This window comes from Furipterus horrens, unplaced genomic scaffold, assembly GCF_987537825.1.
Source record: "Furipterus horrens unplaced genomic scaffold, mFurHor1.1.pri manual_scaffold_6, whole genome shotgun sequence".
NCBI classification, from domain to species: domain Eukaryota; kingdom Metazoa; phylum Chordata; class Mammalia; order Chiroptera; family Furipteridae; genus Furipterus; species Furipterus horrens.
In genome coordinates this window covers 150,748,193-150,772,364 of record NW_028327176.1, presented here as the reverse complement: position 1 = coordinate 150,772,364, position 24,172 = coordinate 150,748,193, and the positions used below count along the sequence as shown (strand labels likewise).

General features: G+C 44.6%; 1 protein-coding gene across 6 annotated transcripts in view; it reads left to right on the top strand.

Moving 5' to 3' along the window:
• The window catches only part of DDO (D-aspartate oxidase), a 40,805-nt gene extending 18,172 nt beyond the window's left edge, over window positions 1-22,633 (top strand). For 3 of the 6 annotated variants that reach the window (XM_090279754.1, XM_090279752.1, XM_090279753.1), the window contains exons 2-5: window positions 1,971-2,146; window positions 6,748-6,856; window positions 10,252-10,428; window positions 20,769-22,633. In XM_090279754.1, the coding sequence (XP_090135880.1) occupies window positions 1,975-2,146; window positions 6,748-6,856; window positions 10,252-10,428; window positions 20,769-21,336 (1,026 nt within the window). In that variant the 5' untranslated portion in view covers window positions 1,971-1,974 and the 3' untranslated portion in view covers window positions 21,337-22,633. Of the gene's footprint in view, window positions 1-199; window positions 289-698; window positions 857-1,970; window positions 2,147-6,747; window positions 6,857-10,251; window positions 10,429-20,768 lie in introns of those variants that run through there. The other 3 variants (XM_090279750.1, XM_090279751.1, XM_090279755.1) reach the window with 3 other exon arrangements.
• The last annotated feature ends 1,539 nt before the right edge of the window (window positions 22,634-24,172 follow it).

Here is a 24,172-nt window from a genome sequence, read left to right as displayed (position 1 = left end):
AGAGAAGAGCTTCTAAGGGTGGACTCACTTCCAGGGTTTGGCAGAGCCTCAGCTTCACAATTTACAAGATGAGGTCAGTGGCTCCTTTCTCCAGGGAAATAAGTGACAGAAACACAAGCTTGTGGACCAATGGAGAGTAAGATTGAAGGGAGTGCCTTAATAACCTCCCCAATGGGAAGCAGTTTTGCTTTCGCTCTGTCTCTCAGGACACTAGCCAGCCACTCGCTGGGAAAACAAGTGTTGGTGCCAGAGCCTCCTGTGAGTTCCAGGCCGCTTTTTCAGAGACAGGTACTTGAATCCTGCTTGTGGCTCAGGGGTCATTCTACTCAGGGAGTTGGGGGGCGGGTGTCTTAGTGGGATCAGGTGGCAGTGATTCACAGGCTGCTGGGCCAGGCTGAACCCCCTTTGCTGTTCACATTTCTTCTCCCCGGCAGCTGGTTATTCTCAGCCACAGATCACTTTCCTTCTCCACTTAATTTATGAGAACTATTTTCAGAAAGTTGTTGGGCAGGGAGGCCCGTGTGAAAGATGAAAGCCAGTAAGGGGTTAGTTAGGTAGCTGCCTTCTACCTCTGGGGCTCACGTGCAGGGCTACACCCCTCAGCTTGCCCCCTCCACTGGTCTGGCCCTTGCCTTCTCCTCCCTCTGCCCCCGCAATCCTGCTTCTTCCTAGTTAGCCAGCCGGTTGGGGAACAGAGTCACTAATGGCTGAGGAAATGCACAGACTGCCTGAGAAATAGAAATAACACACAGTAAACTTCACTGGAGGACTTTAAAGTATCAGAGACCTTCAGAGCCAGAAGAGATTGCTGACAGCTCACAGCAGAGGGAACAGCCCTACCTCCTCTGGAGAAAAGGTGAATTTTATGGCCGTGATCTGTATCACGTGACCTGATACCCTGGCTACTGCTGATTGGACGGAGAAGGGCAACTGTGCCAAGGGTGATGTGCAGGCTGGTTTAGCCCAATAAGGTGGCCTGGTGCTCCATCCCTGTCTGACAGGGATGGCAATGACCAGCTGCGCTGATTGCATTTTCTCTCTCTGGGGTTTCAACCTGAGACCTACAGAGAAAGTTAGACAGAGTGCAGGAACAGAGGTGGGAAGATGAGCAGGAGAGCCTGGGTGGACAGGGAGGCTGGGGGTTAGGCAGGCCTCAGTGGTGAGTGGGTTGGGTGGTTGAGCCCTCCTCGACCCTCTCCTTCCCACACTGGGTGCTGGGCTCAGGCTTCTGCGCTGCCCAGGCCCCTGCATTTCCATATAGATGCTCAGAAAGAGCCCTCTTCATGACACAGACTCAGTGGGTCTGGCTTACTTACCACCCATAGGAGCTAATGAAGAATTCACATGGTCTGGTTTATAGATGAGAGACTCCAGACAAGGAGACCTGGGTCTTCCCCAGCTTACATAGAAACCTGGTCTCAGAGGGTGGGGTTTCAGGCGTAGGGTTGGGGTAAGGGTGGGAATGTGGGGGTGGGAAAGCAGGGAGGGAGTCAGGGAAGGTGGCTGGGAGAGCTGGCCCCCAGCTAGAGTGAGGAGCAGGAGAGGAGATGCTGAGGTTCAGTCGTTCAAACTTTCCATCAAATGTTGTATTTGCTGCTTGTACCTACCTTGCTGATTTCACTGACCTTCCCTAGGTCTTGCCCACAGGGAAAGTGGTTTAGGGAAGGGGGCAGAATGAGTAGAAATCTCCCCAAAATGCAAACCTACTTACCTATCATGTGTTTTAAAGGCAGCTCAAAGCCAGTTTTGCACTTACGTCTAAAACTCCATCGAGGCTTTATTGCTCATTCTGATACTTAATAGAAAGCGAGCTCACAGGGAACTCTCCTTAACCCATGGGAAGTACCAACAGGAAAGGACTTATTCTGAGAGGCTGTGGACCTCGGGACAGAACCCTCAGGGCCAAACTTTGTGCTGGATGGAATAATTGCTCAAACAAGGCTTACAGCTCCCACCTTCCCTCCTCACAGGCCCATGGACACCATCCGGATTGCCGTGGTGGGGGCAGGTGTGATGGGACTCTCCACTGCTCTGTGCATTTCCAAAGTGGTCCCACGATGCTCCATCACCGTCATTTCAGACAAGTTCTCCCCTGATACCACGAGTGATGTGGCAGCCGGAATACTAATTCCCCATGCATACCCAGGTGAGAGGGGTTTTCGCTCCTTTGTCAGACATGGCAGACGTCAGGTAGAATGATGTTAGCCGAATTGTTGACAAAGACAGCTGGATGTGCATGCGAGCATAATGTGAACTTTTAACACCTTATTGGTTCATCTGTTAGGAAAAGCTCAGTTACGCTGGGAGACAAGAACAACCTTCAAGTCTTTGCAGCTCAAGAAATAAAGGTTTACGTATTTCTTGCTCACAATGTTTGTTGATTGAGCATTGGCAAGAGGTCAGCAGGGACCTGAGCTCATGGAGCGGCCTCTGTCTTGAATGTCATCAGTATCTGTGCCTGGAGGGAGGGAGTTCTGGGGGTTCTTACCTCCACAATTAAATGCTCTGGCCAGGAAGTGACTTCTGTCACTTGTGATGACAGCTCATTGGCCAGCACTACTCACATGCTCTCAAGTCTCAGAAGGAGGCCAGGCAGTGCAATTCTGTAAGGCTCCTAGAAGTATTTGGTGAACAGCACTAATGACTACCACAATTGGTAACGCTGAGTCTTTCCCCTGATTCTAGTAATAATCATCAAGTCAGAAACTACTTGTGTGTAATGGAACCAAGATCCTCATTTCTAAGCCAGTATAAAAACTATCAGTCAATGTGTGTTCAGACCTAAAGATGCATTGAATTAAAAACAAAATGTCGATGTATCCTTTCCATTCAGGATCTTCCACATGGAATGGGAGAAAAGAAATAGTATTAAATAGAAAACAAAATCACTTTGCAGCTGGTTTTATACTCACTCTTCCTACCTTGTCATTTCCACTCTCCCTTTTCCCTTTAATTTTAGTTTTTATTTCTTTATCAAAGTTATACATGCACATAGTTTAAACAACCAAGTGGTTATAAGGTTTATTTTAAAGAGAGCAATCTGTACTATGAATGTTGCCCTATTTAATCTGGAAACTCACGTTCTTCAGTTCAAGAAGCAGTCTTTGAATTGCTCAGTGTTGCCTTCTCCCCTTGCGTCTCTCTTTCTGGGGCTGCTATAGTGTGGGTCTCCGGGATGGTCCTCCAGTTCTCTTAGCTTCCCATCCCCCCTCCTATTTCGATCTCTTCCTCTTTTATTTTACTTTCTGGGAATTTTTCTCAATTTTGTATTTTGCCTGGCTGATGAATTTTTAATATCAGTTATAGCATTTTTAACTTTACAAAGCTCTTTTCTGTTCTCTGAATTTTCCTTTGTTATAGCATCTTTATTGTGTTCTGTGGTTGTAATATCTTTTCTTATCTTTCCAAAGATACTCATAATAGCTTAAAAAGTCTCTTCTCTCTGCCAAATTTATTGTCCCAAGTTGTGTTGTGTTGTTGGGTGTTCTCATTTTCCCAGCTGCAGACTTTCCTTGGCTAGCGGTCACCTTTACCTGGCTGCTGACAGTTGAGAGCAAGACCCTCAATAGCCAATGGGGACATTTGAGCGCTTGTGTATGGCTTGCTGCCTTGAGCCTCACGGGAGTGAGATGGTTTAGTTGGGGAACCTCTGATATCATTATGTTTAAGCCTTTCTTCTTAAGAGAAGAGGCTTCTAGTCCCCTGGCTAGGAAAGGGAAAGCCTCGGCTGGCCGCTTGCTAGAAGACAGGGGAAGAAGACTGGGGTCTTGGCATCTGGTTTGCATGTGCTTCCTTAACCCTCCTGTTTTCAGTATGCTATCTCTGTCTTCACCTGTGCTTGGTGTTTCCCAGTCCAGAGACCCCCTGTTCCACCTAACAGAGAATAAACTCCTATTTTGCCAGGGTGGGGAGGGTGGTGGTGGCCTTGGCGTTGCAGGTCCAGAAACTTGGCTTTCTCAGCACCTGGGATGCTGACGTACTTCTGGGCACTGCCCTGCAGGGAGCAAGCACAGGCACCCGGTGTGTTTGCAGAATGCTAGTTCACAATGGGCGTCTTTCTTGTAACCAGAGTTCCGTGTCCTCTTTCCAGAAGCCCCCTGCTTGTACCAGGCTGAGGTGAGTGGCCAGAAGGTAACCTGATAGTTATGGAATCAACTTCAAAGGAGGCTTGTTTGAGAGTTCATCCAGGCCACTGAGGCCCAAGCTCATACCCTGGCCAGGTGGTTGGGACTTCTTTCTGACCAGGCCCAGGGGTAAATGTCCTCTGTGATCACGAGTGTCATTACCATATGGGGACCATACCGGTCTGATAGTGTTACAGAAACAGGGGAGTCCAAAAACAAACACCAGAGTTTTTGGCTGGGAGATAGGCAGCAGGAAGCAGCTTTCAGGATGCCCCTGCATGCCTGGAGCTAGTGGCTGGATACACTGTTGGAAAGACCCGCTTTACTTCCAAGACTCAGGAAGATGGGAGGGATCTTGGACTGTGGGCTGGTGGGGAAGAAGCAGACAGAGCCTACGTAGGGTTCTGTGAATGGTCAGGACGGTGTGCAACACCCACTGCGTGAGAGGACGCAGGGGGAGAGAGGACACAGGGAGGAAGAGAGAAGGAGCTGCGGACATTTTGGGCTGGCTCTGGCTCTAGGAGGCTCTCTCTCAGGCTCTCTCTGGCCCTCACGCCCTCACTCTCTGGCTCTTGTGGGCTCCCTCCATCTGGCTTGGAGCAGGGGTCTCCAGGCTGCTTTAAGAAGAGGCTCTTGCCAGGCTGCTTGGAGGAGAGGAGATCCATGCGGTTTGCAGGAAGAAGGCAGTTTGCAAGGAGGCTAAGAATCCAGGCGGTCCTGCATTGAGAGCTGGAGGGCACCACAGCACAGAAAGGACCTCCCCAATCAGAACTGAGTGATTGGCAGCTACTGGTAAAGCTGAACTGTGCCTAGGAAGTAGGGAAACGGTGTTTCTGACTTTCCTAAGACTAGCCAGGTCTGGGAGGGGGAGGCAGGGCTTTGTGTAAATAAACAATTCTTTTCCTTTTCACCAAACTCTGGTACAGAGTTATGATTCTGGCGGCGGGCAATCGGGCCCCTAACTAAACAGCCCGTGGGTTCTGTTTCAATCGGAGCAGCCCAGGGGTTCTGTTACAATAGGGTGTGTGAGAATTAAATGCATTAATACATGTCAAGCACTTAGGACTTACTATGCCTGGGACACAGTAGGTGCTTTGTCTGTATTTGCTATTGTTATTACCGCCACTCCAGCTGCAGTTCCCTTTTAGCAGCACCTGCACATGAGTGAGGTCACCAGCCTTGCTCTACCCACTGTGGAACTGGAATTGTTCTTTCTTTTCAGATAACTTCTGCAGCATGAGGGTCTCGGCCACTATTTTGTTTTCAAGGTTTGGGGTGGGAGGAGGGGAATGCATTTCAGTGCAGCCCCATACACTGGCTGAGCTTGTTGGGGTCTAATCCTTAGAGGTCTAATTTAGTTTTCTTTGCAGCTTATTATTCATTTCTTCCTTATTTCTACACCGGTGGCCCAGTCTGCAATTTTGGAATGTAGTGTTGGTTCACACAGGCACCTGTTTAAAGATAGCACAGATCCACTCCTAAAGAAATGTTTATAGGCTCTGTAGCAAGTTTTAAAACCCTGCTATTGAAATGCCCTCACTGACCTGGGGGGCTTTGCCTGGGGAGCAGGATGACCCATGGGGTCTGTCCACCTCTGCTGTGAACTCCAGGGACAGCCCTCCAACCAGACTGACCCAGCATCCTCTCTGCCTCAGTCCCCTCATCTCCTTTGTGGCTGCCCCCATAGCAACCCCTCAGAATTACTGTTCCCTAGTCTCTGGCCTGACCCTAGACTTTCCCTCAGGACTCTCCACAGGAATCAGAGGGCCAAATACTTTACCCACAGTTGGATTTCTCTGTACCTGCACTGGACACTCTTATTTTGGGGCTTGAGTCCTGACCCTTATTTCCTCCCTGACAGGCCTGGCACCCTTCCAGAAGCTGCATCTAGGTCCCATCACCAGTGCTCTGGTGGGGAGGGCTGTGGGATAGGGAGCGCTAGTCCACAGGACTCTGACAGAGAGGTGGTGCCTGGCGTGGTCCCTGCAGGCCTCTGCTGAGCTGAGATGCTCCTCCAAGCTGGCCCATGAGTCCACGGAGTGGTGAGGTTGGAGGTAATGGCAGCCCTGGCTGGGGTTGCGGAGAGCCCTTTCTGGGGAGCTAACTTCGTAACACAGGTTTTGTTTCCTTGTAGCAGGAGGGTGGATGTGCATTCCATTCTCTGCCCTGGTTGACCTGGGCCCCACCGATCTCTTGTCATCTACCATGTTTTCAAGTCTCCAAGAAAGTGGCCCTGGGTCCTTTCTCCCATTGTTTTAACTGTATGGCCAGCTGAATGCCTCAGCCATGAACTGGCTTCTGCTCAGCCTGGTTATGGACCCTTCAAGGACCTCTGGAATATATGTGGGGCCCAAGTCCACCTGCCAACTGGCTCACACATCAGGTTTTTCTCTGATTGGCTGGTTTCTTCTCTGTGGGTTAATCATTATACAAAAAGATGCTGAATATGTCAATATTCAAAACTTTGGTTGCGATTATATCCTCCACAGTGTGGTACTTGATCTAAATGTTCCTGCTTGCCTCTTTCTTTTTACCCCCAGTTTCTAGGAAGGAGCTTATCTGAAGCATAGCCATTATCATCATTTTCCTTTCTGTTCCACTTTGCTTTTCTCCATGATTATAGACACACCCACTCACAAGCAGAAGCAGTGGTTTAGAGAGACCTTTGATCACCTATTTGCAATCGCCAATTCTGCAGAAGCTGGAGAGGCTGGTGTTCATCTGGTGTCTGGGTAAGAGAGGAAAGCTGAAGTTATTTTAGAATTTAGAATGATCTGAACAGACTTTAGAGTGCAACATAAATTATTGTTGAGAATCTGCTGTGAGCAGAGTGCTGACCTAGATGTGGGAGGATTTAGGAGAACATCTTAGGCTTTATTCCAAAGAACCCAAGAAAGACAAATTGCAGCATTAGGTTTTTTAATAATAAACAACCATTACAGTTTCTCATCACCAATACTATTTTGAGTTTCCTCAGGGATTATGCAGGGATTTGCAATCATAGCTATAAAAATATGTCAGGTAAGCAGTGAGGTTGTGTTATGTGAGGATAATGTGGCTGACGGAATACAAGCAGGGGGGACATTGGAGTGGGTGCAGAGACCCCAAATACAGGGACATCTTACATATATAGTGTCACTGGAGAATGCTGTGTTCCAAAATGTAAATTTTTGTAGGTTGCTAAAGTTACCTTTTGAAGTGTCACCAGGGAAAAAATATTTCTGAAATGGTTATCACACTCCCATTTAATTCTTCATGTTTGATTTCGAGAGACACACAATTAACAAAGAATTTAAAAATAAATCCCATGCAACATTTCTAACACAAACTGGTACTTAATATATGAAAATATCTTTCAATATGGTCTTAAATTGAGATCACTAATGATTCTCTCACTTATAATTTATGACACAACCTATATGTCGTCTGGGTTATCCTGTGTTAGAACACAGCCATGCCCTACAGCCTTTAGAAGAGCAGAGGGATGTTGCTTTTTGCTAAATTCTTAAGTCTACTGTAACTTTTGTGCTATTTCTAAAACAAAAACAAAACAAACAAACAAACAAAAGTGTCCTCTCCTCTTTTGAGACCAGGCTGTGTGCTGACATTTTCTGCTGGTGAACACCCCTGTGTCAGGCAGACTTCCGCTCTCTTCCATTCCTTGCCCTCCCTCCCCACCACGAACACCAAATGATGTTGACATCACTCATTTCCCACAGTCTTTGTCCAAAGCAGCAACTTTCACTTCTCTACTGTCCAAAGAGGGACTGATACTCTAACTGTCTCCAAAGTCAGGGGATGAGCCACATAGCAAAATGGTTTTCAACAACAATTTTAAAAAATAAATTAAAAAAAGAAAAAGAAAAATAGTTTTCATTAATATATGGTCACACTTTGTTTTTGTCCAAAACCAATGTGGTTCAGTCTAATTTACAAACTTGGCTCTAAGTAAGTTTTTTTAAAAACAGCGAAGTTCAAAATTCAAATATCCTTTCAAGAGTAAAGCTTGGCCACCATTAATGAAATTAAAAAGAATGTACTTTAAGCTATTCCAAAAGAGAGTTATTTATTTCCCCCACATGAATGATTTTTATTCCACTGGCTTCCAAAATGGTTTTGGATCAGTCAGGCACAGAAAAGTGCATGATGTGCTTTGCATCTCTGGCATAAGTATATATAGCCTGTAAATCTATTAATTTCTTCAAAAAAATTTTTTAGTGTTCATCAGTATCAGGTACTGTCCTAGGTATTAGGGATATATAAATGAGCAGTTTAGTACTTACTGCTTGGCATATAGTAGTTTCTCAGTAAGTATGTGTGGAGTGAATTTTTAAGAAAGAACAACATGGTCTTGCCTTCATGTAGTGTATGGTCTGTGGGTAATGTCCTAAATCTACTGAGTTACAAATGAGACAAGAGGAAAATGCAGGGTGCTATGGAAGCATTTATCTGGAGAATAAATTTGCTCTGGGATTTTATGAGATGTCACTAGGAAAAAGGTGATGTGTCAATGAAGACCATTCAGATGTGGGCAGGTTAGTCTGATGATGTGTAGAGGTGAATGAGGCAGAGACAGGGTTTAGAACAGAGGAAGCAGCATTCTGGGTAGAGCGGATAGCAAATGCATAAACCTGAGTCTGGACTGACTGTGGTTGTTGGAGGGATTAAAAAAATTCCAGCATAATGTGAAGCCATTGAGGGATTTTACACAGTGAAGTAATTGATCACATTTACATTTCAAAAATATTCTGTCTGTAGTGTAGAGAACAGATTTATGGAAAGAGAGATGATGGTGGGATAGATTAGCTGTTGATAGTGGGGATAGGGGGTAGATAAGTTTGAGAAATGCTAAAGAGGAGATTTTGATGGGCCCTGATAGCTGATGGCATGCAGGGAGGGAGAGAGGAGAGAGAGTCGAGGATGATTTTTAAGTTTCTGGCATTAGCACCTGTGTGGATGGGGTCCCATTTTCTGAGTTGGATAACACTGGGGAGAGAGGTAGGGGAAGTGTGTGTGTGTGTGTGTGTGTGTGTGTGTGTGTATGTGTGTGTGTGGTGGGGGTAATGTATAAGACATGGAGGTAGACACCCAGTGGGGAGTAGGCAACATGGGTCTGGATCTGGATTTGGAGCTCAGGGGAGAGAAGTGGGCTGGAGAGTTGGCCTTCTGAGTGTTTGGCCTGTAGATAGATGATGGTGAAGATATGGAAGAGGGCAATCTAGCCCAGGGAGAGTGTGCAGCGTGAGACAGCAAGAAGACCAATGCAGAGCCCTGCAGCAAGCATTTATACTTTCCACGGGGACTGCCTTGAATTAATTACTTAGTTATGCGTTACTTAAATTCTGGTACATTAATATCACATGATCAGCAACCATGTACAGAACTCAGATGATTTTCCTGGCTATTTCAGAGCAGTCATGCTTTATAATATTTATTCCTATTGATGAAAACAATCCACCACTTATAAATTCAAACAGATGCCTAGCGGCTATTGGTAGGACTATTACAGCCTCATCCACCCACCATGGCTTAATGGTAACAGGGCTCCTCCTGACAACTCTTGGCCTCTCTTTTCAAGAGCTAAATGGATGACCTACAACTTAAGTCACAATTTGCACCCTGACCTCTGGCACCCCCACCATTGCTTGTTCCAATTAAGATATTTTTGTTTTGTTCAGAATTGAAGCCAACCTTTAAACTTTTCATAGTTTGCTTATAATTTATGTAATGTGTTATGCAAAACAAAAAAAACCTTGCCTCAAATACACATAGTTGTAAGTAAATAAAATCTGGGCAAGATTTTTTTTTAGAAAAAAGAGAATTAAATTCAATCTTTAATGACACTACTTTTTAAATGTTTATTCTCCCCAATCATGAACATTTTAAATTTAGCCACTGAGTTATCTGAACCCAAGAGAATAGAAGAATAGATCTTTTTCTCTTAAAAATTTTAAATTTTATTTTATTGTGCTCAATTATAGTTGTCCCAATCCTCCCACCCCCCCCCCCCATTGTATTTGTATAGGAAGTATGATTTTCCAGTGCTTTAGAGAATGTCACATGGGGTTCCCTAGAAATGCATTAATTCACAAAATTTCAGGAAATTAATTGACCTACTATATTTGAGCTGGCAGATATTTCGGAACATTCCTACTGAAGAAGCACCATTCTGGGCGGACGTGGTTCTGGGATTTCGAAAGATGACTGAGGCTGAGCTGAAGAAGTTCCCCCACCATGTGTTTGGTCAGGCTTTTACCACCCTGAAATGTGAAGGTTCTGCCTACCTCCCATGGTTGGAGAAAAGGTCAGTTTAAATGGCTCTTTGCTGCTCCCTTCATCTGGCATAGCTATAAATAACTTCATTGCTATTCATAAAATATATACTGAAAATTCTCTATGGTCCCTCAGAGCTTTGGCATTGTCTTGCTGCTCACTAATGGCTAGGACGTTGTACAAAAGTTTAAAGACAGTGCTTGAGTCACTGGAGGAGTCACATCATTTCGGCAGTGACATGTCAATCTTCTACCTCTGGTGTGCACCTGGATGCACAGTTTGGCCCCCACCCTGCCACACCACACACCAGTAAAACCCACTTATTGAAATAGTATCGTAGTTTCCTCATCTGTAAAATGGAGAAGTTTGGAAAATATGCTTCCAGCTATAAAATTAGACAATTTACTTTAGTTCTTTGAATGAGCAAATCCTATGCTTATTATAAATTAGTTTTGAAAATTTTTTTCATTAGTGAGAAAATATTTATAGCTTCATTATTTTCTTTTGTTATAAATAAGAAGTTTAAAACTAAGGGCTTACATGAATTATATAATTGCTTCTTCACCAAGTTTAGCCCCAAATACACTGAACTTGCATTTTGGCTTGGTTTTCAGGATTTCCCATTTCTAGTTAGTTAGGAAACACAGCAAGCACATCTTTATTTGAAAAACATCAAATAAATCTCTCTATAGTTAAGTCAAGAAATTGCGGGCATGTTGGGGGTGGTAAAACCTTGCCTTTTTCAATTTCTAAATCTGTATATTGGGTGGATGAATAGGAACACTGTGAATTATTGCATAATGTGAGAAAAGTGACTTGAGGTAAGTGGGCAACAATGATCTGGCTCTAAATATAGGAAATATAATAACAGATTCAGATAATTCATTAATTCCACAATTCTTTGTTGCATACCTGTATATACCTAGCACTGTGCTAGAAACTGGCCAAAAAGAAAGATAAAATATGATCACTTTTCTTAAGGGATTTATACTCTATTGGGATGATGATGTGTATGTATATATGTGTGTTTATATTTATATTAATTAATAATTATGGTAATGCATATGGTGAAGGTTAAGTACAGAATTATGCAAGCTGAATGGGAGCACAGAGAAGGAAACCTAAGTCCATTGGACACATGTCAGGAGCATCGTGATACATTTTTGTAGCTTTATAAGTGCTCTTCTCACTTTTACATCTTAGTAATTTATATAGGTAATTTTACTTTAGTAAGTGCTAGTTTCATAAAGCCCACACTTTTATGCTTTGTTCACTGGCCCATAAACTACTGTGTATTTGTTAAGTTTGTACTTGAGTCATCAGTTAACAAATGAACTTTCTGAACCATCAGCCAACATTCAGGTTTTAGCAGCGTCGCTGTCTCTCCTGAGTGGCGATCATGTGCAGTGTTGCATTTTTGTCCTTATGCTATAAAAATGAGTGGGAAAAATTGGAAGTGCTAATGTTAGTGATACAAAGTTGAGGTATCATGTGCTTTATTTTAAATTCAGATAGGGAAATCATTAGGGAATGCCAAAAGTGGCAGAGCTTTACTGTCAAATGCTGCCTAATTTTAAAATTATGATAAAAAACAAATTGGAGAAACATGTACAAAATCTGGGTATAAAAGGTGAGGTGTCCTTAGAGAGTTTTATTATAATTTTTGGCATTTTTAGCCTTCTTGGGCTGAAGTTTCATTATTACCCCCAAATCTGTTGTTTAGCTTTCTCATCTTGGACTTTTGTCTCCATGTTCTAGAAAGTTTATAAAAACCTGTCTGGAACTCTGTGGTCTCTGGCAGATTGGGAAGAGGTGGGTAAAGAAACCCCCACTGAGGGTTGGTTCCCATACAGAGAGTGTCAAGGGCTGGCCAAGGGCTTCTCTGTGCGGGGCTAGCCAGCAGGTGGGCAGGATGGTCGAGGACACAGAGATAAGTGAAGTGAATAAAATCTTGTAAACCCTTTATCCAGATTCCTATCATCTGCTTTATTATTGTCTCTCTCTCTTATTTATACATATTTTTTTCCAGAACCATTAAAGAAGAAGTTGCAGACACGACACCCTATTATTCCTAAAGATTGTCATGTGCATTTTCTAAGAGCAAGGATATTGTCTTATGTAAATATAGTGCTATGATAAAAGCCAGGTATTTATATTGATACAATTCTATAATCTATGAACCTTACTCATATTTTGCCAATTGCCCCAATAATGCTTTTATAGCAATACGTGCACATTTCTGCTCCATTATCCAATCCACAATCACACATCATACATTACATTTAGTTGTCATGTTTCTTTAGTCTGTGATCTATTTACAGTTGTAAAGGTCATAAAATAGGACAGACCAGTTTTTTTTTTTTTTACAGAATGTCCCTCATTTGGGTTTGCCTGGTTTTTCCTCAGGATTATATTGAAGTTATGAATTTTTGGTGGGACACCAGAGAGGTAATCATATTGCATCATATCAGGAAATGCATGGTGGTAGTTTGTCGTCTTCTGGTGACTTTAACTTTGATCATCTGGCCTGCCGGGTATCTCCACTGTGAAGTTGCTGCTTCTTTCTTTTGCAATTACTAAATGCTTTGTCAGATTATACCTTGAGAGTATAATACTGTTCCTTGTCTAAATTTCACGTACTAGTTTTACCATCTTTTGATTCTTCTTGCCTGAATCATTACTATAATGCTTGCTGAGTGATAATTTCCTGACTCCTTCCACATTTAGTTTGCTTTCTACTATAAGAAAGTAGAACTCTTTCTTTTCTTATATATATTTATTCAAGTATTTATTTATATCAGTATGGACTCATAGATTCCTATTTTAATAGACTTACTCTATTACTTTCATTATTTATTTTGATGTTCAACTTGTCCAAGATTTGGCCAATGAGAGCCCCTTCAAGTTGCTCCTGTGTGTTTTTGACATGTTTGCATCATTTTTTAAAAGTATTTTTCTTACTTCTGGGCACAAGATTCCACTCATCCTAATTTTGAGAAGAATATTTTCTTTTTATGACTATTCCCCTCCATCTTTTCCTTAATAGAAATCTGAAGTGACGTCACAGTTTAAATTGATGGATTCAGCGCAGAAATAAAGTCCTTTTACTCTTTCTCACTTCCCTCTCTTTCCCTCTGTCCCCTGAAGCTTCCCTCTGTTGCAATTTTGGTTGTGTAGCTAGAGAACACACCTGACATCAAACAGACCCTTCTCTACCTTGTCCATCCTGGGACAAGAATAAAAATAGAAGCCCACATGAGAATGTCTAAATATTTAAAAGTTCTCAGTCAAGCTAACAAACCATTAAATAAGATATTCTTTATCCTTTCACCTTAACAAATATGCTTTACAATCACCTGAAGGCCAAGTTTACATTCAGAGTTCTTGGATTCCTGGGAGTGCCGCACCTGAAAGCTGCAGCAAGGGGCCTGGGATGCCTGCCAGGAGGGACCCGAGCCCGTACCCTCAAGCTCCAGGCCTACTTCCCCCTGAAAACAGCTCTCCCTTGGCCACCCCGTGGGCTCGGGGGTGCACACAGTGGCACGGTCTGCCTGTCCCTCAGAGGAGATGATGCAGGCCCTGGAAATGAGGAGGAAATGGGGGATCCTGGATCCCCAGCTCACTGGCTGGAAGTGAAGGGAGAGGTTCAGCCCACCTACTCATTTCTCATGCGCAGCTGGAGAAGGGCAAGCGTGGGGTTCTCCAGGTGGCCCAGCAGAAGGAAGGTGCAGCTCAGAAGAGCCAGGGTGGGCTGAGTCCTGGGAATAGTAATCAGGGGGTGAGGGTGGGAAGAGTTTCTCCCAATCTTTCACTGAAGCATTGGTTTTGAAATATAGACAGAAGACTTCAACAGAAAGGCTCCTTGGGTGAGAGGCCACATTGCTTTCACTTTGTTTTAAGGGATAGGTAGGAGATAAGATCCTCGGAAGATGGGGAGTTTTGATGGGGCAGAGAGGGAGCATGAGGCCCAGGACACTAGAAATGTGGGAGACAGGGTGTCATGAGGGAGAGGGTGGAGGCAGGGACATCAGCCCGACCCCTAGCGTCCCGGTCCCCTTTTCTGAGGAGTTTGCTAGGGGCTGCCCTGGGCAGTGAGAAGATTCTCTCTGGGTGGGGGTGGGTGGGCGTGTCCCCATACTGGACTCTGAATGATGGCCAGCCCCCAACATGGCCACAGTCTCAGCTCTGCTCCCATTCTTGCTGAGAATGAGTGTTTTGGCTCTGGAGCCAACCGCAATCATTTTCACACAAAGCAAATACAGAGGACCTTCAAACAACATGGATTTGAAGTGCATGGGTTCATTTATATGCAGCTGTTTTATTCTGCATATCCCATATCCCCAGGTTTTGCATCTGTGGATCTAATCAACCGCAGTGCAGATGCAATATCCTCTGCCATTTTATATAAGGGAACAGAGCATTCACAGATCTTGATGTCTGCTGGGGGTCCTGGAACCAATTCTTCATGGATACAGAGGGAGTGTAATTAAGTTTTGAGGAGCCAAAAATTATTTTTGCCTATATGTGCATCAGTATCCCTAACCCCCACCTTGTCAAGGCTCAACTGTATTGCTATCTGGATGATTTGTTCTGCCTGCTTCTAAAGCATCACTGCCTATAAAACAGGCCCCTTATTTCCATAATAACCTTATTTTCAGGCCTAATCTCTCCCTGGGACAAAGGCTTGGGAAAAATCCTGCTACCCTCTCCTTAGTTGGAAACCTGCTGTCAGCATTTTACTTCGCTTAAAACACCCCCAAGCGAACGGTACTTTGTGCCGGTGGCAGCCACCTCCTGACTGCAACACCAGCAGGCCTGATGACAGCAAGCTAGGGTCCTTGCCTTGAAGCACGCATGCTGCTTGCCCTCTGTTTTTAGGTGATAGAGGGAGGGAGGAGAGGCCTGAGGGGGTGTCCCCATCCCCAGAGCCTTGGGGTGGTGCCTTTTTTAGTTCATTTGTTTGATATACATGTCCACCATGATGGTGGGCTGGGGACGTGAGGTTCTAGCAACCCACCCCACGCCCTGTCAGCAACCCAGGGTCCCTGACCCTTGATGCTCCCCACCGCCACCCCTCCGCAGCCCGAAATGGGGCCAGCCTCCTCTATGGCTGTCCTCCTTGCCTCAGGGCCTGGCATCTGGCCAGAAGGCCAGGGTGAAGAAGAGAGAGAGATAGGAGTTCCCTTTCCTCTTGAGGAAGGCTCCGTGGGGCAGGGACTCCTCTAATCCTGAGGCAAACCTTTCAGAAGGAGGATTTAGGACAGGTTGGGGGCAGAGCAGCCTGTGGTGAGGGCATGGGACCCCCGCGGATCCCTCTGTGGGCTGCCCCCACTCTCCCCTACTGGAAGCCACACAATTCCTGCTTGTTCTTCTCACCCCAGGCCTGTTTTGTTGCTTCCTATGCGCCTCCTACACCACGTGAACGTTCAGCCCGCAGTGTTCAGACTCAAAAACAGGCATTTCGCTCAGCAAGCCAGAGCAGGAAAAAAAAAATGTTTTGAACCACAAACTAGATCTTTATCATTTTTCAAACAACAGAAGGAATCATCTCCCTCTCAAAATATATACCTCCCATAAAATCCATAACAAACAAAAACCCTGAGGTTTAACCAGCAATGCAGATCCTGTTTTATGTCTTAAGGCCAATGGGGTCACATTCTGCCGCTTTTTACTTGCCCCGTCTAGGAAATGAATCATAGAGGCAACAAGTGAGCTGAGCCTGTCTCCCTGCCAGGCACCCTACTAAATAAATCATCCCAGCCGGACCAGGACCAGGACGGTCCTGCCTTTGACAATATCCAGAAGGCTGGGTGCCCCATTTCTATATTGGCGTCCCGTGACTTAGGTGCATTGCTTACTTTTCAGGAGGTCACACCTTACTCTGTGGCCCTGATCAGGCCGCACTGACCCTAGCACTGACCCCATTGGGTGGGCTGCCCTCCCTGTACCGTCCTTCCCACTCACCTAGTAAGTCCTCTGCTGCTTTCCACGGGGGAGCCCTCTGTCTCCCACCTGCTCTGTCTTCTGTTCTCCCTCTTGGCCTGACTCACAGCAGTGCCTATGGAAGAAGCTCCTGTCACTCCCTCAGCAGTTGCACTGAAATACGGGGAATCTACATCAGGAATGGGACAGATTGTCCCTGCTTTATAAGTGTCTGACTTGCAAAGGTCCCCCTGTGTGTATAGCAGACCTCTGCTCCTCTGCGCCCAGCACATGCCCTCCCTGCTAGAGCACAGCCTTCCTTTCCCAGCATCCTTAGGGACCCCCCTCACCCCCAGCACCTGCCCCCCAGCCCCTAACCAGAGGAGCAACTGGCAAAAGATGTGAGCACCGCCCTTTCTCCCTGGCTATGCAAGGATGAAGCGCGAGGGGACCAGCCAGGAAGCTGGACAATGATGGTGATTTTCTGATGATGGCAACATGGTTTAGTAGAGAATAGCCAGAGGCTGTGCAGGCTGTGCGATAGCCTCGGGGGCTTCCATAGCTCTGGGGTTTCCACTGGGGCTTCTGCAGCTACTCCAAGGCAGCAGCAGAAGTGAACTTGTCCCCTAAGGGTGCACAGCTGTGCCCACCCTGCCCATAGAAATCCCGGGGGCCTCATCCACATCCCCTTTCCCAAGGAGACCAGACGCAGCTCTGTGCCTGAACAGTGCTTGCAGTGATTTCTATGAGTCTGTGGAGTGGCCAGGGCAGGGATGGAGAGTCTAAGAAGTGGGAAATAGAATGCAATAATTTTATTAGCATATGCATTGCAAGAGAATGAGTGAGGAATATGGTCATCAGATGAGAAAATGTTTTCAGGTCAAAATGAGACTATAAGATGCAAGAAGTCCCATGTATCTTTCACCTAGATTCCCCAAGTCTTAACGTACCATATCTCTTTATCCTTTTTCCTCTAAATATACATTTTTTCTATACCATTTGAGAGTAAACCGCAGATATAATACTGTTTTACTCCAAATACTGAATATGTATTTCTCAAACCCAACACATTCTCATATAACCGAGGTCAAGCAATCAGAATGAGGGCATTCAATTAAAATGGGCACATTTCTGAGGTCCACAGCCCTTATTCACATTTTTCAGTTGAGCCGATAGCATGCTTTATAGAAGAAAATCTAGAATCATGTGTTGCACAAATGATAATAACAATATTTTTCATGAATATGTATATTCATTAGAAGCAAGTGACTAGGTTCTGCCCCCATTCAAAGGGAGGGGAATTAGGCTTCTGCCTTGAAGGGTAAGGTTTCAAAGAACTTTGGATATATTTTTAAAACACCACTATTGGTCCTCTAAATATAAATTGTTTACATCTCTCCACAGGCAAAATATTCATATATGTAATTTTGACTATGATGAACTACTTTAGGTATAACTGCCATGAGTGTCCCTATGAAGAAACTGCATTTTCCTCCCTGCAAAGCAATATGCATAGTACTATTTGCTGACTGAGATTTTTAAATTAATTTTTTTTTCCCTCTCATTTTCAGACAGACTGATCACTGCTAAGGTGTCATGCTTCAGGCTTGAAGCAGGGATTAAGTTTTTAATTGACCACGTTTAATAATAAGTACATCATACGTAATGTCTCCCAGAGCCAGCCCTCCCCTCTGGGTCCTTGACCACTGCCCCCTCCTCGTCTTTGTATCTCTCCACGTCTTTAGCATCAGCTTTCTAGCTCTTCACCGTTTCTTTCTTCTTCAGGTTAGCCTCAGATAATGACTCAAAGCTCAATGCTGTTTTTTTCATCCCAACAAACTTTAAACTATACATCTGTCTCAGCAGTCACTGTCCTGGGCTCCATGCAGAGGTCAAGGGAAATGTCTGAGCCTGATTCCATTTGAGAGTGAGCTGCAGATGTAACACCCTTTTACCCAGAATACTAAATATGTTTTTGTCAAACCCAACATATTCTCTTATATAACCAAGGTCAAGCAACCAGAATGAGGGCATTAAATTAACATGGGCACATTTCTGCTCAGGCCCGAGTCTCACCAGCTCCCTTAGATCAGTCTTCTCAGGCTCGGACCCTCTCCTTCTAATGGAGAAAGTCCCAGCAGTCTGAGGAGGCAGCTGGGGGAGGGACGCTGTGCCATCCCTTCCTCCCTCCACCCTCCGTGGCCCAGGCACAGATTTTCCGGAAGCAATCTGGTCTGCAGAGAAGCATCTGGCCTTCACGTGGCTGCTATTGTGCCTTCTCACCACTAAGTTGTCTTAGATCCTTGGAAGAGAGTCTACTTTTATATTTGCATAACTCAGAGACCTATTTGGGTAATATCCCCAGAATAAAGATACAAGCTGTTAAAATGTTAACAAAGGTGTGTTAAAATGTCTACCTTTGGCAAGATGGAAAGCGCTTAGAAAATTTAAATGACAAAAGGAATCTTTTTCCCAGTTTCTACTCAATAGGTTTCAAAAATGATTAGGGTCTAAGTTTCAGTGGCGAATTCCAGATTCATGTGGGTGAATTCCAGGCAGTATCTTGGCTCTGCTGTACCCCTGGTTCTGTCCCTGCTGGGCTGACCTCCACTTCCTGCCCTGACCTCTCACTCCAAGGCCCTGTCTCCTTCCTGCAGCTCCCTGCCTCCCTCCCCCATGCCCAGTGCTGCTGTCAAGCAGCCCCATCCCTTGGTACTGGAGCTCACCAGGGACCTGCCTGTCCCCTGCGTTTCTGTCCCCACGGGTCCCACACCAGAACCCCCATGTTCCCCTTTAGTGCTGCCCAGGATTCCTCTCTCATGCAGCTTGGGCTGTGGCAAGGGATGGCAGGTGGGGTGCAGGGATTGCCTCTGGTTCCAAGAGAAGGGAGGGTCAGAGGGGACCCCTCTTTGCATGTGAGAGGTGCAGAGTGTGTGTGTGTGTGTGTGTGTGTGAACAAGTGCTTAGTGGAACTCACAGGGAGTGGAAGGAAGGGCCCTGAAGACAGTCATTCCCCTGTTTATGGATCCGGCTGATGAGGTCCTGCGGAGGGCTGGCTTTTAGGCTTGGTAAAAATAGACACTCTCGGGTTTTAGGGTGATGATCAGAGGACACTGGGCTGGGGCTATTTGGTGAGTACAGCTTCTTGAGTCCTCCCACCCCCCATTTCCTCATGGGTAGTTGGGGCAATTGTACTCTCCCTGTCCTGGGTGAGGTCTTGCTTAATTGCAGGAAGCCCCAAGAACAAAGTCAGCAAGCTTTTATATCCCCAACCATGTCACTCAAAACCTCCAGAATAACTACTTCATATGGTCATAAAGGCAGTCTTCTGGTGCCCGGTTACCTAATGTAACATCCAGCTGCCAGGTACAGTTTCCTCCTAGACTTCCGTGCTATCTTAATGCACTAGCCATGGGACATATGATAATGACTAAATATCACTGCTTGGTCACATGGCAACTGCCCCAGGGTGACTGGTCCCTGGGGACATTCAGTAAGTTTCCTCCTGAGGTCGGAGGCCTGGGAGGGACCCAGCACAGCAAGCCTGACAGGGCCTTCCAACAATCTGTCCACTGTGATAATTTAAAAAGTGTCCAGGTAAAGGGTGGACTTGCATCAGTAGCTCAACCAGCAAGGTACCCTTAAAATGCTAAAGAAGCACATTTACAATTATTGAATTTTTACATAATTGTCATTAAAAAAAAGACAACCCTGTGAGCTCAGCACTCTTGTCCTTTAGGTTAGGGTTGGGGAAACAATATCAGTGAGTTTAAGTAATTTGCTCAAATTCCAAGGCTGGTAAATTCCCTTATTTCTCTAAATTAGAAGAATAATTCTGAGTTCTAGTTTGGATGACAGGAGCACAGAAGATCATGCATAAATATTAGCCCTTTCATGTTAACATTTCTGAGGCACATATGAGGGGAGGGACACCCTGTCCCCCTGTCCCAACCATCTAGTTCGGGAGAGCAGGCTAACACAAAGGAACAAATAAGAGTTAACACCAGGAGACAAAAAGTCCAAAGCAGTTATTTAGCTGCTAAATAAATGACATAAACAAGAAATACTTGGGTATTTAAAATACCAGATTAACTTGGTATTATAGAAACTCTACTAAACATAAAAGGACAAAGTACAGAGTGAGGTAAAAGTAGGTTTACAGCTGTCCATATAGAAAATAATACCATAATTAATAAATAATAACAAGAATAAACTCTATGTTTCATGTACTCTCAACTGTAAACCTACTTTTGCCCCATGCTGCATATAATTTCCCTGGTTTTGAATTTTTGAAATAGGTTTTTATTTAGGTTCAAGTTTAGCAATTCCCAGTTTCCAAGGACATGAAGCTGTTGATGGCTAGAATTTGGCCTCCTTGGGCACCTCCTGTAAAAGGTGGAGCAGGAAGCTGCTGCTCAGGCTCACCTCCTGGTCTCTTGTTCTCCCCAGGGTGAAAGAAAGTGGGGTCCTGATACTCACCCGGCGAATAGAAGACCTGTGGGAGCTTCACCCGTCCTTCGACATTGTGGTCAACTGTTCAGGCCTTGGAAGTAGACAGCTTGCGGGAGACTTGAAGATTTTCCCTGTGAGGGGCCAGCTCCTCAAAGTTCAGGCTCCCTGGGTGAAGCATTTTATCCGAGATGGGAGTGGGCTGACATATATTTACCCTGGTGCATCCAACGTAACCCTGGGTGGAAGCAGGCAACAGGGAGACTGGAATCTGTCCCCAGATGCAGAAATTAGCAGAGATATTTTTTCCCGGTGCTGTGTTCTGGAGCCCTCCCTCCAGGGAGCCTGGGACATACAGGAGAAGGTGGGCTTGAGGCCTTTCAGGGCAGGCGTTCGGCTGCAGAAAGAGCTCCTAGCCCGGGATGGCAGGAAGCTGCCTGTGGTCCACCACTATGGCCATGGGAGTGGGGGCTTCTCTATGCACTGGGGCACTGCTCTGGAGGCTGCCAGGCTGCTGAGTGAGTGTGTTCAAGCCCTCAGGACCCCCGCTCCCAACTCAAAGCTGTGATGTGAAATGACAGCAAATGGCCCAGGAGTCTACTGAACAAAATATAATTTCTTTTCAAAATTAGAAATGAGACAATGTGTATGAGTAGATTTAGGACTAGTATTAATTTAACCTAGTACTAATCTGGTACTAGATTTATATCTAGTATAATCACATGGGACATAAAGCTCTATTTTTGTTAAAAAAAAGATTTTGATTAAAAAAAAAGATTACTTTTAGATCTGGTGACTAAGGACCTATGCTCATTGACATGGATGCTGGAAGTTTTTGTGATTTTGACAGTTTGGGCTCATAAATCCACAGGAGGAGATAGTGTATGGAAATCACTGAACTCACTGTCAGTTATGGAGCTACCGTGGTGCTCACAGGCTGTAGTCGAATGTGTATTATAATCCCTGTATATAAAATGACACAGTGATCACTCAATAGAACTTTATTACATTTAATGGAAGACAAAGCATGATTCCTGCTAGAAGAATTCCGGATAAAAGACACAAATGAAGTTACCTATGGACTTGGCCTCAACTCAATAGCTATCTGGGGCCAGTTCTCTGAAGGTAGTACTTTGCATTACGACCGACCGGTGATTGAGAGCTGGCTTGTTGCATGGTTGACTGCACCTAAGCATTTTTGAAGTTCGAATAGCCTGTGCAGCCAAAGAGCTAATTTGCTAATTAAGCTGGAACAATCATTCTGAATGAACTACACCCTGAGTTCTCTCAAGTTGTTGAAAGTACTGCGGAGGAGGGGAATGTGCCTCATGATAAAATGAGTTTGGGAATTGCTGAATTAAATATATCTAACCGGTTTCCTGACTTGCGCCTACTCGGAGCCTTTTATCCGTTTGTGTGTATTGTGAATCCTCAGCAGGGTTTTGGCTTGAGTGAATGGTAAAGGAGGTGCTATTCATTGAGCTAAAGACGCTTTAAAGGAACAGAGGTAATTTTAATTTTTTAATTTTGGGAGGAGATGGCGTATGTTTAAAGATAAATTCTACTTTGGATATTCTGAGGAAGATGTGGGGTTGACAATGTGAGAAAGAGCAAGCCCCTAGGACAGCTTTATTTTCACTGTTTTGTTCATTGAGCTTTTGCATCTGATTTTGTTTGGAGAGAAAATTCTGCTGGGAGAGAAAAAAAAGATGGGGACCTAGAGAGAAACAAACGATTCAAGTGTGGGTGCTTTTCTACAGACTTCCACCAGGCGGCGATATTGTATCAAATTCAGATAAACTGGTAAATTTGAAAATTTAGAAATGACTAGAAATAAAAACTGGATACCAGGTGTGTTGAGTGAATCTGCGATTCCTTTGAGTTTATATGCCCCAAATGCTTATTTTTCTGAATTCTGGGTAAATTAGTTGAAAAATGTACAAACTTAGACTGAAAATACACACAGACACACTAACACTCCCATTACATGCAATCTGTGAGAAATAATATGTTATGGTAAAATGGCATTTTAAAGCAGGGAAATACATTTAAAAAATTTTTTAAGTATATTTTATTTTATTTATTTTTTAAAGTATATTTTATTTATTATGTTGTTACAGTAGTTTCAATTTTTTCCCCTTTGCTCCCCTCTGCCCAGTACCCCTCTTCCCTCCAGCAATCCCAACCCCTTAGTTCATGTCCATGGGTCATGCATATAAGTTCTTTGGCTTCACTCTTTCCTATATTATTCTTAACTTACCCCTGTCTATTTCATACCAACCGATTATGCTTCTTAATCCCTGCACCATATCCCCATTTCTCCCCCTTCACACTCCCAGCTGATAACTCTGCAAGTGATCCCCATGCCCATGATTCTGTTCCTATTCTGGTTTGCTTAGTTGGATTTTGTTTTTATTTTTTAGATTCAGCTGTTGATAGTTGTGAGTTTGTTGTCATTTTAGTGTTCATAGTTTTGACCTTCTTTTTCTTAAGTAAGTCCCTTGACATTTCCTATAATAATGGCTTGGTGATGATGAACTCCTTTAGCTTCACCTTGTCTGGGAAGCACTTCATCTGCCCTTCCATTCCAAATGATAGCTTTGCTGGATAGAGTAATCCTGGTTGCAGGTTGCCTTTCATTACATTGAATACTGCTTGCCAGTCCCTTCTTGCCTGCAAAGTGTCCTTTGAGAAATCAGCTGATAGTCCTATAGGCACCTCCCTGTAGGCAACTCTCTGCCTCTTCCTTGCTGCCCCCAGGACTCTTTTTATCTTTCACCTTTGACATCGCAATCATGATGCATCCTGGTGTGGTCCCCTCTGAGTCCAACTTGCCCGGGACCCTCTGTGCTTCCTGGACCTGTATGTCCATCTTCTTCACAAAATTTGGGAAGTTTCCTCATTTTAAATTCTTGCTTCCTCATTCTGCACTGATTGACTGTTTTTTTCTTCATTATGTTCCAAATCATTGATTTGAACCTCTGTTTCCTTCCCTTCACCATTGGTTTTGTGTGGATTTTCCTTTGTTTCACTTAGCATAGCCTTCACTTCTTCCCTTATGTGTTTGCCATACTCAAGCATATCTGTCAAGCCTATGAGCATCTTTATCACCAGTGTTTTGAATTCTGCATCTGTTAGGTTGTCTATCTCCTCATCTGTTAGTTTAGCTATCTTCTTGTCACTTAGTTCTCCCACTGGAACCTTGATCCGTTCCCCCTTTTGGGCCATACTTCTCTGTCTCCTCATTCTGACAGGCTCCTGTGTTTGTTCGCCTCTGTGTCCCAGGTAGAGCTGTCGATCCTGTTATGTTGTAAGGGGCGGAGCCTTAGGTATTTGTCAGTATGGGGTGACCCATTTCACCACGTTGTGGCGCTGTATGTGGGGGAGGGGTCTGAGAGGGAACA